Consider the following 15250-nt stretch of genomic DNA (forward strand, 5'->3'; position numbering starts at 1 on the left):
CTCTTCTATTTGCTCGATCGATCCCTGCATCTCAAACAACGGCTTTCGCAAATGAACAAGGTGTCACCAAAGAGTGCAGCCGGGATGACAAATAGATCAGGAATTTTCACACACACACACACACACACACACACACACACACACACACACACCCACACACACACACACACACACACCAAAGTCCTCTCCCACTCTTACTCTTCCTACTCCGTGACCTCACAAAGCAAAGTGCACAAACACATAAAAATTCCCATGTAACAAGATACTGTTGTGTCGTCCTCTTTTATGAAATAAAAATGAAGCAACAATCACTCAGCATGGATCATATTTCTTACCAAATTGTTTCCAACTAAAGAAATGCATCAAAAAGAATACAAAGGACAAGAAAAATAGATCATGTCTACAACAGGTTACTAATTAGCATCCAGAGCTAACAAGTTTACGGTTGTAAAATGTAAATTACAGCATTATTTATTAAGATGATTTTTACCAATTTATGAAGAAACCTTTTGCAACCTAAAGAGCTACACAATAGAATCTTTAAAGAAAGAAAATATTTGTCTTTAAAACAGGTTTACTGCTAGCTTCTGGAGCTAACTAGCTTACTATTTTAAGAAAAATTCTAGAAATCATTACTTTTCAAGAGCCGCAATTCTTAAGTAAATCAGATTATTGAGTATCTGTTTAATTACATTTTTAAAGAAAGGAGTGAAATTTGTCTTCACAACTGGTTTACTGTTAGCATATGAAGCTAACTAGCGTCAGATCTTTGGTGTTTAAGAAATGAACAAGCATTACTTCTCTATTAGGTGGTTGTGTTTTGTAACTCTTTCAAAACTAGAGCTATGGTCTAAACTTGCAAAGAAAACTATTAATTGTTTAAAACATGTTTTACTGTTAGCATTTGAAGCTAACTTGCTCAGTTTTGTAAACAAAAACTAAACACTTCCTCTTCCTCAGCTAAATGACACTTGGATTGTGCAACTACTTCAAAAATAACTTTATAATCAAAATTGTGAAGAGACAAAGTCTAATTTTGGAAGACTTATTGTTGCCATCTGCAGATACCTTGATTTGTTTAATAAAATGAAAATCGTAAGATTACAAACCAGGAGTAATTGACAACCTTTTTCCTTATTCAAGCAGATTATATGGTAACTTCTCCAAACCAAAAAATATGTTTTCAGATCGGTAAAGAAAAGAGACAATTATCTTCCCCCCCAAACAGACTTTAGCATCTACAGCTAACTAGCTTACAGTTCCTAAATGAAACTCCTTACATAAATGGGATTTTGTTGTCAAGTCAAACTTACAATTTGTTGTATTTTAACACAAAAGATTAGTGTATTTAAGACATAAATGTCATGAGCTCAGTATGAAATACTGTGTTTAAATTACCCCAAATTTGCAAGAAAGCCCCTGCCTACGTCACGATTCATTAAAATATTATCACCCATATAATAAATGACCATCATAACTCAATTTTCATTACATTTTATAAGAGATATTTTCTTACCCCAATAAAAAGAAATGTACTTATCACATGGTTCTCATAACTGTAACTCTTTTTAAGCTTTTTCTCATCTGTCCTTACATTTGAATTAAAAGCTCAAAGCGGACTTCTAGTTTAATCAAAAGTCTTTGGAGGGAGGTAAAATGGAGGAGCGGGGCATGGAAATGAAAGGGAAGGTGTTGCCAAATCAATCCCACGAGTCAATTTGAATCCTGAGATCAACTGAATAATGAATAAACAAGGAGAAATTGGACGAGAGAAGGTTGAGCACAGCAGGACGTCTGAACGCTGAGCTGCAGATTTAACCCGCCGTAATGAGAGGAAACATCACAAACGGAGGTTTATGACATTTCCTCTTGTGTGAAACTGTCCAGATTGAAAGCATTGTGACTAAAAAGCAACACAGATATCTAAATGCACTCATTCAATGTTTGTCTGGACACAATTTTCAGGCTCTGGGAATGAGCTGAAAACACATTGATCGGGCTCATTGAGATGCATGGTTGATTTTAGAAGTGGCCAGGCGGCTGGTGAGTCAGCACATCAGAAAAATGACCTTTAACTCGTTATCTTTAAGAGATGGCTTAAATTTCCTCTAAAGTAGCAGCAACTGTGGAGTTTATCTGAGCAGTCAGTATCTTACATGATTTATACAGCTTTCATTTTAGTTAGGAAGGAAGGAAGGAAGGAAGGAAGGAAGGAAGGAAGGAAGGAAGGAAGGAAGGAAGGAAGGAAGGAAGGAAGGAAGGATGGTTGGATGGATGGATGGATGGATGGATGGTTAGATGGATGGATGGATGGATGGATGGATGAATGGATGGTTAGATGGATGGATGGTTGGATGGATGGATGAATGGATGGATGGATGGTTGGATGGATGGATGGTTGGATGGATAGATGGATGGATGGATGGATGGATGGATGAATGGTTAGATGGATGGATGGATGGATGGTTAGATGGATGGATGGATGGATGGATGGATGGATGGATGGATGGATGGATGGATGGATGGATGGATGGATGGATGGATGATGAATCGATGGATGGTTAGATGGATGGATGGATGGATAGATGGATGGTTAGATGGTTGGATGGTTAGATGGATGGATGGATGGATGGTTAGATGGATGGTTGGATGGATGGATGAATGGATGGTTAGATGGATGGATGGTATGGCTAGATGGATGCTGGCTGAATGGATGGCTGGTTGGGGTTAGATGGATGGATGGATGGATGGTTGGATGGATGGATGAATGGTTAGATGGATGGATGGTTGGATGGATGGATGGAATGGTTAGATGGATGGTTGGATGGTTAGATGGATGGATGGTTGGATGGTTAGCTGGATGGATGGGGACGATGGATGGTTAGATGGATGGGATGGATGGATGGTTGGATGGATGGATGGTGGGATGGTTAGATGGATGGATGGATGGATGGTTGGATGGATGGTTGGATGGATGGATGGCTGAATGGTTAGATGGATGGTGGATGTTAGATGGATGGATGGTTGGATGGTTAGATGGATGGATGGATGGTTGGATGGTTAGATGGATGGATGGTGGATGGTTAGATGGATGGATGGTTTGGATGGATGGATGGGATGGATGGATGATGGATGATGGAGGGATGGATGGATGGTTAGATGGATGGATGGATGGATGGATGGATGGATGGATGAATGGATGTATGGATGGATGGATGGATGGAGGAGGGATGGATGGATGGATGGGGATGGATGGATGGATGGATGGATGGATGATGGTTAGATGGATGGCTGGATGGATGGATGATGAATGGTGGTTAGATGGATGGATGGTTGGATGGATGATGATGGATGTATGGTTGGATGGATGGATGGTTGGATGGATAGATGGGGATGGATGGATGGATGGATGAATGGTTAGATGGATGGATGGATGGATGGTTAGATGGATGGATGGATGGATGGTGGATGGAGATGGATGGATGGATGGATGGATGATGAATCGATGGATGGTTAGATGGATGGATGGATGGATAGATGGATGGTTAGATGGTTGGATGGTTAGATGGATGGATGGATGGATGGTTAGATGGATGGTTGGATGGATGGATGAATGGATTGTTAGATGGATGGATGGATGAATGGATAGATGGATAGATGGATGAATGGATGGATGGTTGGATGGTTAGATGGATGGATGGATGGATGGTTGGATGGATGGATGAATGGTTAGATGGATGGATGGTTGGATGGATGGATGGATGAATGGTTAGATGGATGGTTGGATGGTTAGATGGATGGATGGTTGGATGGTTAGATGGATGGATGGACGGATGGATGGTTAGATGGATGGATGGATGGATGGTTGGATGGATGGATGGTGGGATGGTTAGATGGATGGATGGATGGATGGTTGGATGGATGGTTGGATGGATGGATGGATGAATGGTTAGATGGATGGTTGGATGGTTAGATGGATGGATGGTTGGATGGTTAGATGGATGGATGGATGGTTGGATGGTTAGATGGATGGATGGATGGATGGTTAGATGGATGGATGGTTGGATGGATGGATGAATGGATGGATGGATGGATGGATGGATGGAGGGATGGATGGATGGTTAGATGGATGGATGGATGGATGGATGGATGGATGGATGGATGGATGGATGGATGGATGTGGATGAATGGATGGATGGTTAGATGGATGGATGGATGGATGGATGGATGGTTAGATGGATGGATGGATGGATGGATGGATGGATGGATGGATGGATGGATGGATGGATGCGTTTACCTTGTATTATCGTTGAAATGAAACTCAGTTTGTATTCTGGTGTAAAGCAGCAGACAGATAATCGAGTTCAGTTATCCATAATTCTTTGATCATTTAAATTTTTCATCATGATCTGGATCTTGAAAACACTCAAATCAAATTCCAAACTGTTACAGACTGTTTATAAACTGGGACAGAACCCAAACCTTACTTGAAGTAGACCCTAAAAACTGATCTAGAAGTCCAGCCGGGTCAGGACCGAAGCATCTCTGTGCCTCCAGATTCTCCATCTTTTATTATTATTGGTGGCTCAGACAGGAAACCCCCATGCTGGCATAAAACCAATAAATAAAACTAACTGCCTTACCAGAGCATGCTATTCCACCAGTATGTCTATTATTTTATAACATTAATTAATATTTATGATATTTAATCAGCATCCTGATTCCAGTAAGGAAGTGAGAAAATGAAGCTGAGTGTTTGGTGGAGCGCCCTGAGCGCTGGGATCATTAAAATGACGCCTGAACTAATAAGGAAGGAGAAATAAAGAGTCGTCTGGACTGAAACGGCTCTGTTTGCTAATTTCTGTTTAAAACACCAGAGTTTAAAGGTCATGTCTGGTTTCCATGGCGCTCTGTCCATCCTTCCCGTCATGAATTAGCAGCCTACTTCCTAACTCGCCGTGTTGTATTATTTTATGTGTGCCGTTCCATTTTTCCTGCCCCTTGCCGCTCCCTGTCGTGTGAAACCAGTACTTTTTATTCCCATCCATTCATCTTTGTCCCACTTTTGCCCTGCAGCCTCTCCTGCCCGTCTCTTTATTACTCCCTTGTATTTGACTGCTTTCCTCGCCTCATATTGTGATTTTTCTCTTTCTTTTTCTGCTTCATATACTCCACTTCTTTGCTTTTCTTTTTCCTTCTGGAGGTCTGCTGTTCTCCCACAGAGCAGGTTTCCTCTCTCACCTCCAATTAAGGGGAATATCAAACTAACTGAAGATAGACCACGGCCTAGTCCACACCTAGCCAGAAATCAAGGAAAACTTATAAACATTTTTATGTGTATAGGCCACACATGAACTCTATTTTACATTAGAGCTGGACAATAAATTAATAACAATATGTATTGCGATATATGTATGATCAAAATCCATTAAAAATAATTTCACTGAACTCAGAGGAAAGACTTTAGCCGCTCCACCTCTCACAGTTAGCTAAGAAATGTTGGTGGAATCCACTGACTCACGCTCTTTGGTTACCTAGCAACCCACTCATTCTTTAGTTACCTAGCAACAACCTGTTGAGTAACTGGTGCAGCAGCAGTTCAAGGTTTCGCCTCATAACTGCTTAAAACCAAAACACAACGGTGTGAAGTGAAAACTTTGTATAAAACCAGAACCATCACACCAGCAGTTTGGCAGCATTTCAGATAATTAAAACAAAAAACTAATCAATAATTATTGATATCGACTGATATGAAGTTCTTGTATCGTGATACGTTTTTCAGACATATTGTCCTAATGTCAATTTTGATGGATTTCATGGGTGGCTGTGATAGCCAATCACTATCAATACTGTTGGTTCGCTGATTACAAATAAAATTTTATAAAGTCAGTTGTTTGTTCGTTGATTCCTTCACTAATCGTGGTAATAAATCGGCATGTAATTTTAAAAAAGGTAGAAAGATCCTGATTAAAGTTGGACGTAGAAAGAAAAGTTAGTCCACAAAGGGGCCACACTCATTCTCTTCTTGTCCAGGTCCAACCTCTCCGTTATCTGGACCAAAGAGAACCGGTAGGTGAGGCGGAAAAAAGGAAGCAGCTAAAGCCCTGAGGGGATCTAATGAAACACAAAAAGAGAGACGGGAGCTGCTTTAGTTTTATCACTTCTTCTTTTTTTATGGAAGTTCCCCTAGGGCTTCCCTAACTAGGTGATAGTTGTCACAAAGCTGAAAGTGGCTCCGTGTTAAAGCACAAAGTGAGACGGGGGACGAAAACAAAAGAACAAGAGGATCAAACAGGAGGGAGGAGAGAAAGAAAGAAAGAGAAAGGAAGGCGACCTGCTGTAGAAAAACGAGTCAGCGAGACAAGATGAGCTGGCAGGGGAAGAGACGGAGAAATGTAAAAAAAAAAAAAGTGAGGATGACAGAGAGGAAAAGAAGAAGGAGACGCAGCAGCTGGCATGGAGCTGATGGCTCCTCAATCACTGCGTCTCCCCCTCTGTTGGGAGGTCAGAGGAGCTGCCATCCTCCTCCTCCTCCTGGTTCCTTTAGGCTGTTATGTAACAGAGCGAAAAGAAAAATGAGCTGAGGAGAGGAGAGGGAGAGTTCTTCCTTTTACTTAGAAAGCAGCTGACAGATTTTTTTTAAAACTTTAATTACCTTACCCTTAATTCTGGCTGAAGTGGGTCACTCTCTCAGGAGACCAAGTCCCCAACAAGAAGTAGTAGCTTGTTATCATTTCAAATGGATCAAAAACACAGAGGAATAAGTTTCACAAGTCTGACTCAATAAGCAATGAATCACTTGATAAATTAAAATGAGCTCAATAATTTTCTTTTCAATAATTGTGTTTATCGTTTCTGGATATTTTAAAATTTCTTCAGGACTAAATTAAAGTTCACCAGTCTTTCAGGGGCCAAACTTGCATTATTATACTACGAACATTGAAAGTGGTATCAAAACAACATTATTATTGTTTATCGCGATAATTTCTGGGACGATTTATGGTCTAAAAAGTTTGTTATTGTAACAGACATATCAGTAGGGTATCAGGAAAGTCGTGTGTTACTGATAAAGCTGAGTTTCGGAGCTGCTTCTTGGTTAACAATGACTCTTCTCCAGTCCGAGTTCCGTCTCCATGGCAACCAAATGCTGACCAATGAGTTGGCAGTCTTTTACCGCATAACTCACATTTTCCCCACAGAATCTGAAGATACAATGCAGTATCTTATAAAATTGCTGTATATCAAATAAATTTTACTTTAACGAAATTTGACGCAATTTAACGCCTTGAAATTGGGCTTCTGTCTCTTTAAGAAGCTCTTTCTGTCACTCCGATTTCAGCACGTCATCACAATAATGTTTTGTATTAAGCCTTTAGCAACATTTTTACCAGCGTTTCACTGAGAAATAGTTAATATAATGAACTCAGTGCCGCCAGGTGTTGCTAATTGCTGGTGGCTAGTCTGAAGGAACTGAGTGGGTGAGGAGCAGCTGCTCTGTGAGGCTGAAGCTTTGAGGAGGAGCTGTGCCTTGAAGGCGGGGCTAGGTCCACCTAGACGTTTTGGACAACTGGATGGTTGCTAATGGAGATTAAAATATTTCTCAAACATGCATGAAAGAACCAAGGCAACACTCAGGTAAGTGAGCGAATAACATTATGACATGATGTAGCTCATATTAATTCAAATCTTTAAAGAGTTATTTGACTTCATATGTGTTACAACAACATCTCATTTCCAACTGGGATCAATAAAGTACTTTTGAATTTAAAAGCTCAAAAAAGCCCATTTTACATAACACCGCTCCTTTAAAACTGGTAGATTACATCCCAAAGGTTTTTGAAACGACTCATTTTCCAGACACCAAAAAACATTAAATCCACCGAATCTTTTTTTAGGGCTCTTTCTAGAAGCAGTAGAGACACAAAGGAAGCACAACACCATTAAAAAATTGAATTTTGCATAATAGGTGCCCTTTAGCACACCACACAAAATTGGAATAAAAATCTTAAAGGATTCCTGATTCAACAATCAGAAAGGTAAAGATGGCTCCATGGTAGCGCATTTATGAGGTGGAATAAAATCAAAACCATAAAACGAGCTGCTGAAAACCAAAGCTAGCAGCAGCTGATTCTCAGGAATCTCCCCACATCTTAGACATGACAGTGAGGAGGAGCTGCAGCTGTAACAGAAGGCTGTCTGCTCTGAAGTAACGCTTTACAGTGAAGGTCTCCGCCGTCTCTTTCATGCATATCCCACTCAGCGCTGCAGAACATGCTCACACAGCAATTTCCCCCTCCTCCTTTAATGCTCTGTGCAGTCAGGTAGATGATTGTGCTGCTGATTGATACCGGTTTCCAATGATGTGAGCGACTAAATAATCCAACTCTGGCAGGAAGGGAACAATTTCCGAGCTGTGACTTGAGAATGTAAAAAAAAAAAAAAAAAAACGGCATGTGATGGAGTTACAGCCGTTATAAAACGAGCCGGCGAATGCGGGGGTGACCTCCGCTGACTGATGTTCGACGCGCCGCCACATGAGGAGCGAAGCGGCGTTACACAACAACAATCTTTACACCTGTCTGGGAAATGAGCCCCGCTCGCCTTCGGATGTGCCCTGCGGTATTACGTGATGAATATTTCACATTGGACATGAGACTGTTTAAAGTTCAGCCGCTGAGCGTAGGTGTGCGATTGCATAAGAGTGGGAATAATCTGAGCTTTCTGGACGTGGTCGGCGTTGCCAGGTTGGGTGGGTTTCTGCTCGATTGGGCTGATTTTGAAAACATTTGGCTGGGTAAACAAAAAAAAAAAACAGGTTGTTAAAATTTGGGCTGCTTTTCACAACATTTGGCAGGCCGCAGGTTCTTAGAAGAACAAAATTCTTTAGAAATAGTTGTGACTGTGTGGCAGAAAACACAACTTTTAATAAAATTTTGTGTTATCCATTGATGGTTGCTGTGGAAAAACGTAATTTCTGAAGTTATTGTGGTAGAAAGACCCGAGAAATTGTCTTGGAGTGAAATTTTATGCTTTTAAAAAGAAATGGGAAGGTAGTCTTGATTTTCTCAGTATTAAAAGGTCAGTAATGTGAACCAGAGTGATGTAGAGCTTTAACTTTACATATAAATGGTTACTTTTTTCACGTTATGTACATGCCTCCTGTTTCTGTTTTAGATATTCAAAATATCTAATAGACATGATATTATTGCACTTATCTTATTTGTAAATTTATTTTGAAATCTATAGATTCTATTCAAAGTGACATCATCAATGATTAATCACTGGTTGATTTAGTTAACCAATGATAATACATGATATGATATGATATGATATGATATGATACGATACGATATGATAATGCATTGATGCAGCATCATGATTTAAAAGTAAAAATCGGCAGAAAAAACTCCACTTTCATTGGATTTAAAGAGTCAAGACCTTAACAGTCTCAAACGTTAGATTTGGTTCCAATCAGTGTATAATAAAAAACGGCCAAAAATGTTTTTAATTTTCACAAATCTGAGTGCAGTCGATGAAGTATGGGACACAATATCATATATACATATTTACATGTCATACATTTCATTAGAGGTTGAGTTTTGGGCTAGTTTGGTTTTTTAAGCTTTTGGGTTTTATTTTATTTTTGAGCTAGAAGCTGTCAGTCAAATCTGGCAACTCTGGATCACCAGGGCCGGCCCAAGGCATATGCGAGTTAAGGGGATGCTTAGGGCCCCCACATCACCAGGGGGCCCCCAACAGCACAAAGCTAGTGTGATATAAAAATGCATATAGTTTGAATAAAACTGACTAAGTGCTACTACATATAAAATAACAATTTTGATATTATTTTCATAGTTGGTACATATTTAATAGGTTAATCTCTTCCTGCTTTTGGGGAAATAGAAGACATTAAACTTGTAAATTTGTTTACTGTATATTTGGTGTTTTTCAGCCGATGTTACTTTCACATAGTTAAAATAATGTAACACACTTATGATTATAATATTTTGTTTAATTTGCTGCTCCTTAAAATCAACAGCTATAATAGCATCAGCATGATGTAAGCTAATTACAAATGATGCTAGTAGTTATGTTAGAGTAGTTTAATGATGAAGCATCTGACATGTTGATATTGGGGAGGCCCCAAAAAGGCTTGAGCCGGCCCTGCTGATCACATTCTTATCTGCTGCTCTTTCTCTAAAGTCTCAAACAGATGTTTGTTGACTGCAGTGCTTGTTTTACTCGGTAAAAACCCAAATGAAGGCGCTACAGGAACCTTGCCCAGCTTCAGGACAAATGTTTGGGTTCTGAGTTTGGAAACACTTCAGCTGCCACATCCTGACATTTCAATAAAAAACAACGAAATGTACAAGCTTTAAACTGTGATTTCTCTTTTTCCCCACCCGCTGAAGGTTGTAAATCTGAAATTGTGCCGACTAGATGTTTTCCACCTAAACTGTTGTTTTGACAGAAAAAACCTGCTGTGTTGCCACACCAGGGATATTGTATAATATATTATTGATCTGTGAGGGAACCCTGAAGGGATTCCTGGAGTCTGGGATCCGGCGGATTTAGTCAGTAATCACAGAGGAGGCGACCCACAGCGGGCTGATGATGTGTTTCTATGGAAACTGAAGGTGAAAATAAAAGGAAAAGTGTTTAGGTTTTATCCCAGATAGTATCATTATTGAATGTTTTTTAAATGCTGGTAATTATTTAGCATAGCATATATAGTTATTGTCTTAAAACAAGCTCCTATGTCTTGCTGAAAAGTTGCTTGTAAGTTAGTTTTGTTTTATTTCAAGTGTACTAAGATATTTGCTTTAGAAAGAAAACCAAATAAACTTGGTAAGAATTTGTGTTTTGCAGTGTTTGAACTCATTTCCGGTTCAATAACTCCAATAAACGACTACATCTAGACAAGTGGCGAACAAAAGGAACGGCAGGAACTTAAATATATCTACAGAATATAAACAGTGTACAAATATCACACTTTTTTTTGCAATATTATGGAATTATTGATGTAAAACAAGCTCATGTTTCTTGGTGAAAAGTTACTTGTTAGTTATTTCCAGTGTGCTAAGACATTTGGACTAGAAACTAGACCAAAATACTTTATATGTATTTTGTGTTTTTGCAGTGTACATCATAACAGTGTTATTACAGCTACTGATTTTAACCTTATAAGAGCAGCAACCAAGCAAAGATGCTCTAATTAATTTGCATTTTGCAGACAAATCCTGAATTTACAGTAAAAGTTGTCAAGTTTAATATCTTTTGGAGCAGTGTAAAATGTGAAATCTATCATCACAAAATAACATAAAATGTTCTCTGACTCACAAAAGGAGCTGCTTTCGTCCTTTGTGCCTTCCATAGTGCCATCCGGCAGCATCTGGAGGTAGAATCCGTGTCTGCAGTAGAGTCGTGTGACGATGCCCTTCAGCTGGGGCTCTGCAGAGCAAACACAGTGTTAACAGCACATGTTAGCCTCCAGGAACACACACATTCTCACACACACACTTGTCAGGTGGCATTTATCAGAGCAAATGGCCACGTCGGAGCCTAGACACTGACTAAACAAGAAGGAATTCTTACAATTTATCCGGTTAAATGCTTAGATGGAAAGGGGTTTATATGTGTTTAGCTGTTTTCTTTAGCTTAGCTTCTTTAATTCAAGCCACACATTTGGGAGTAGGAAGCACAAAATAAATGTGTTGCTAGATGGAAAACTAAAGAAATGTACTTTGAGCAAGACTTTCATTCATCACAACTAAAACTAAAACTAGCTTTGGCCTGCATGAGGTGTAGCAAATTCAACATTGGCTTAAAATAGCAAATAAATTATGCTAGCTAAACATGTTTTGAAAGTTGAATATTTTACCCAAAAAGCACTTTTCACTTGATAAATGTAGTTGTATTAAAAGGTTGCAGTAAAAGGTTAATATCCAGTTTATAGTTTGCTTATTATTTGCTAACAGAAATGCTAGCAATTAGCACCTGGCTTGTTTGAGCTAGCGTGAGTATTTCTTCAGGCTCAGAAGTGCTGAGGAGGACCAGATGGAGGATCAGACGAAATGTCAGGGTGGTGAAGTGTGTCCACAATAAACATTTAATGAATCTCATCAAACATGAAGGAGGATGGAGGAGTGTGGGGGCAGCTGACAGTTTGCCCTCAATTGACAGAAAGGATATTTTAGTGCATGAGGACTAAAGAAAGATACGATCTGTGAAATCTGCTCATTTAAACTTTTCAAGTCGTACAAGCAAACATAGTCTCTGTGTTTTGGAATGTTTTTGGGGTTTTTTTCCACAGATTTGCAAACTAAAATTGCAATGTCATATTACAATGAACGATGGGGCAAAACTGGAATGACAAAACTACTTATTTACCACAAAAAAAATATAAATACATAAATAAACAGATGGATCTGTTTAGCGAAAACTATGCAGTAGATTTGTTTGGACACAGGCTGAGTTTTCTAGTCACATGATTAGCTTGTTTAGCTTAGCATAGCTTTAACTGTATACAACTCTGTTTTTAGAGCCATTATGCTAACTCTAGTCAACCTACTTATCAATGTATGGTCAATATTACTGAAACATTATAGACTACATATTGTAAACAACTGTTTAATTTCCTTGTGGAGAAGTCTGAGGCTTCTTTTTTTATTACTTTTCTTAATCATACACAAATGGGATTAAAGATGGAGATTAGCCATTTAGCTTAAATCTGATATATTTGCATGTAAATGTTTATTAATATGCAATGCCATGTGTTTATAAAATACAATTGAAACAATCAGATTTGCCAAAAACATCTTGATGATCACTAAAATCACAGAGGACAGATGTTTCCAACAGGAACTGGTGAAATTCAGGTTGACTTTATTTTATATTCATAACCATCATGTTATGGATTTACTGAAGATTTCCTCTCTTTTATCCCCACTTCCATACTAAACCTGACTACAGCGATCCTTATCCAAGATGATCCATCCATCCATCCATCCATCCATCCATCCATCCATCCATCCATCCATCCATCCATCCATCCATCCATCCATCCATCCATCCATCCATCCATCCATCCATCCATCCATCCATCCATCCATTGCCAGCTGACTGGACACAGAAGGTCAGTGTGGTAATCTGTTACGTGTTAATCTCAAATTAAGCTCCGTGCCACACAGCGAGCCATGTGCATCTGCTGGCCACGGAGGACCTGAGCAGCAAACACGCAGCGCTGACCTTTAGCGAGTCTCTGCAGCTGCATTTCAAACAGAGGAAATACTTCCTGCAGAGAACGAGCGAGACATCAGCAGCAACACAAGCAGCCTGCAGATTTAACACGCAACGTCTGAGACACATTTTACTGACAAAACTATTCGTACCTCCTAAGTATGAATAAGAGGTGCATAGAGGATTGAAAATTATACTCAAGTAAGAGTAGCACGACTTCCAAATTTTTTTTATTCAAATAAGAGTAAAAAAGTATTTGGTAAAAAATCTACTCAAGTACTGGGTACTTGAGTAGATTTAATATTTTATTTAATATTTTAAATATTAAATATCAGTATTTAATATTTAAAACATTACGTAAGCAAGTGGACCAAAATATGAAGTTAAGTGGAAATTTTGTATTTAAGGATCAAAATGAAAAAAATTAATGTAAGTAACAAAAAAAATAACAAAATCAGGAAATTTCTTTCATTATAAAACCTAACAAAAACTGCAGGTGTGTGTCTGAGTCTGGTGAATTTTTGGTTAAAACATGTTTGTTTTTCATTCAGTGGGAAGAAAATCCCAAACTTTTACTCAATTAAGAGTAGAAATACTTCATAGTAAAATGACTCAAGTGAAAGTAAAAAGTAACCATTTAGGAAATTACTCAAGAGTAAAAAATATTTGGTAAAAAGTCGACTCAAGAACTGAATAACTGATCAAATTATCAATCATTTAATATTTAAAAATCACATATTCAGACGGACCAAACTATAAAGTTAATTGAAAATTTTGGTATTTTAAGGATCAAATGAAAATTATTCAAATGTAACATCATTATAAAATAACAAAATAAGACAAAACAAACATTTCCAAATCAGTTTCAATATAAAATTTATAAAACTTTAAAAAACATCTCCAGGTCTGGTGAAATTTTCATTCAGTGAAGTTACTCTCACTGGGTTGAATATCTAGAAATTTTAGTCAAGTCAGAGTAGAAATACTGTAGTTCACAGTAAAGTTACTCAAGTAAAAGTAAAAAGTGCAAGAACTGAATAAACACGTGACAGAGACATGTGAGACGGTGTTAGTGACATGTTCTCTATTTGAACGCCAGTTGAGCTGTGAGCTTATTAAAGAACCGGGGATTAATTTCCCACATTAAGAATCTCAGCAATTAAAGTCTCTCTGAACCCTGAAGCCTCATAATGTCAAATGACAACTGGGCGGCAGATCGCCTTATTTTTACCTCACTGTTTATTTCCAACGTGTCCAACAGAGACGAGCGCATCCGTGGTCAGACCCGCGCTGAACTCAGCAGGCTACGAGCTACAGCAAGATTTATTATAAATGGCTGCCGCGAAGTTTGTTCAAATAAAAAAACAATTATACAGAAAATAAAAAGATTTGAAACTGGCAAATTGTTATGAAGCCGAAAGAAAGTTTGAAACGGAAAAAAAAGAGTAAACTGAAAATACATTTCGAAACTCAAATTAAAGATTTGAAACTAAACAATTATTTTAAAACTGAAAAAAGTTTTGAAAAAAATGTTTAAACTGACAACATTTTTAACTAAAAAAAGTGGAACAAAAAAAGTAAGCTGAAAATTAACATTTGAAACAAAATAATTATTTTAAAACTGAAAAACCTTTTATGACAAAACTGAAAATAATGATTTGAAACAGAAAAAATTATTTGAAACTGAAAAAATCTCTGAATCTGAGAATACATTTTAAAATTTTCTTTCACATTTTTTTTTAGATTAAATTTTATTTTAAGATTAATTTTTTTCTTTTTAACAAACTTTATGGCCCCAATTTATCTCCATATATTTTCAGGAACATGAAGTAAAACAAACTATTTTCAAAACAATAATTTTGACTTTGATTTGTAGACTGGTTTAAAAGTCTTGATCAATATTTATGTTACGTTTTTATAGATCTTAAAGATTTTGGTGTAACTAAGTAAATAATACTTGTATTTAAACCAAAAAAAGCAGAAAAAAGGATTTAAAATAAAAAATTTAGAC

The 15250-nt window shown here is 37.9% G+C and overlaps 1 protein-coding gene across 2 annotated transcripts in view; it reads right to left on the reverse strand.

Annotated features, from left to right (window-relative positions):
* The window catches only part of fgf11 (fibroblast growth factor 11), a 79863-nt gene that overhangs the window by 30589 nt on the left and 34024 nt on the right, over positions 1–15250 (reverse strand). For both annotated transcript variants that reach the window (XM_023345540.1, XM_005810403.2), the window contains one exon: positions 11341–11451. In XM_023345540.1, the coding sequence (XP_023201308.1) occupies positions 11341–11451 (111 nt within the window). The remainder of the gene's footprint in view (positions 1–11340; positions 11452–15250) is intronic.

The sequence above is a fragment of the Xiphophorus maculatus genome, chromosome 14 (genome assembly GCF_002775205.1).
Source record: "Xiphophorus maculatus strain JP 163 A chromosome 14, X_maculatus-5.0-male, whole genome shotgun sequence".
Classification (NCBI taxonomy): Eukaryota; Metazoa; Chordata; class Actinopteri; order Cyprinodontiformes; family Poeciliidae; genus Xiphophorus; species Xiphophorus maculatus.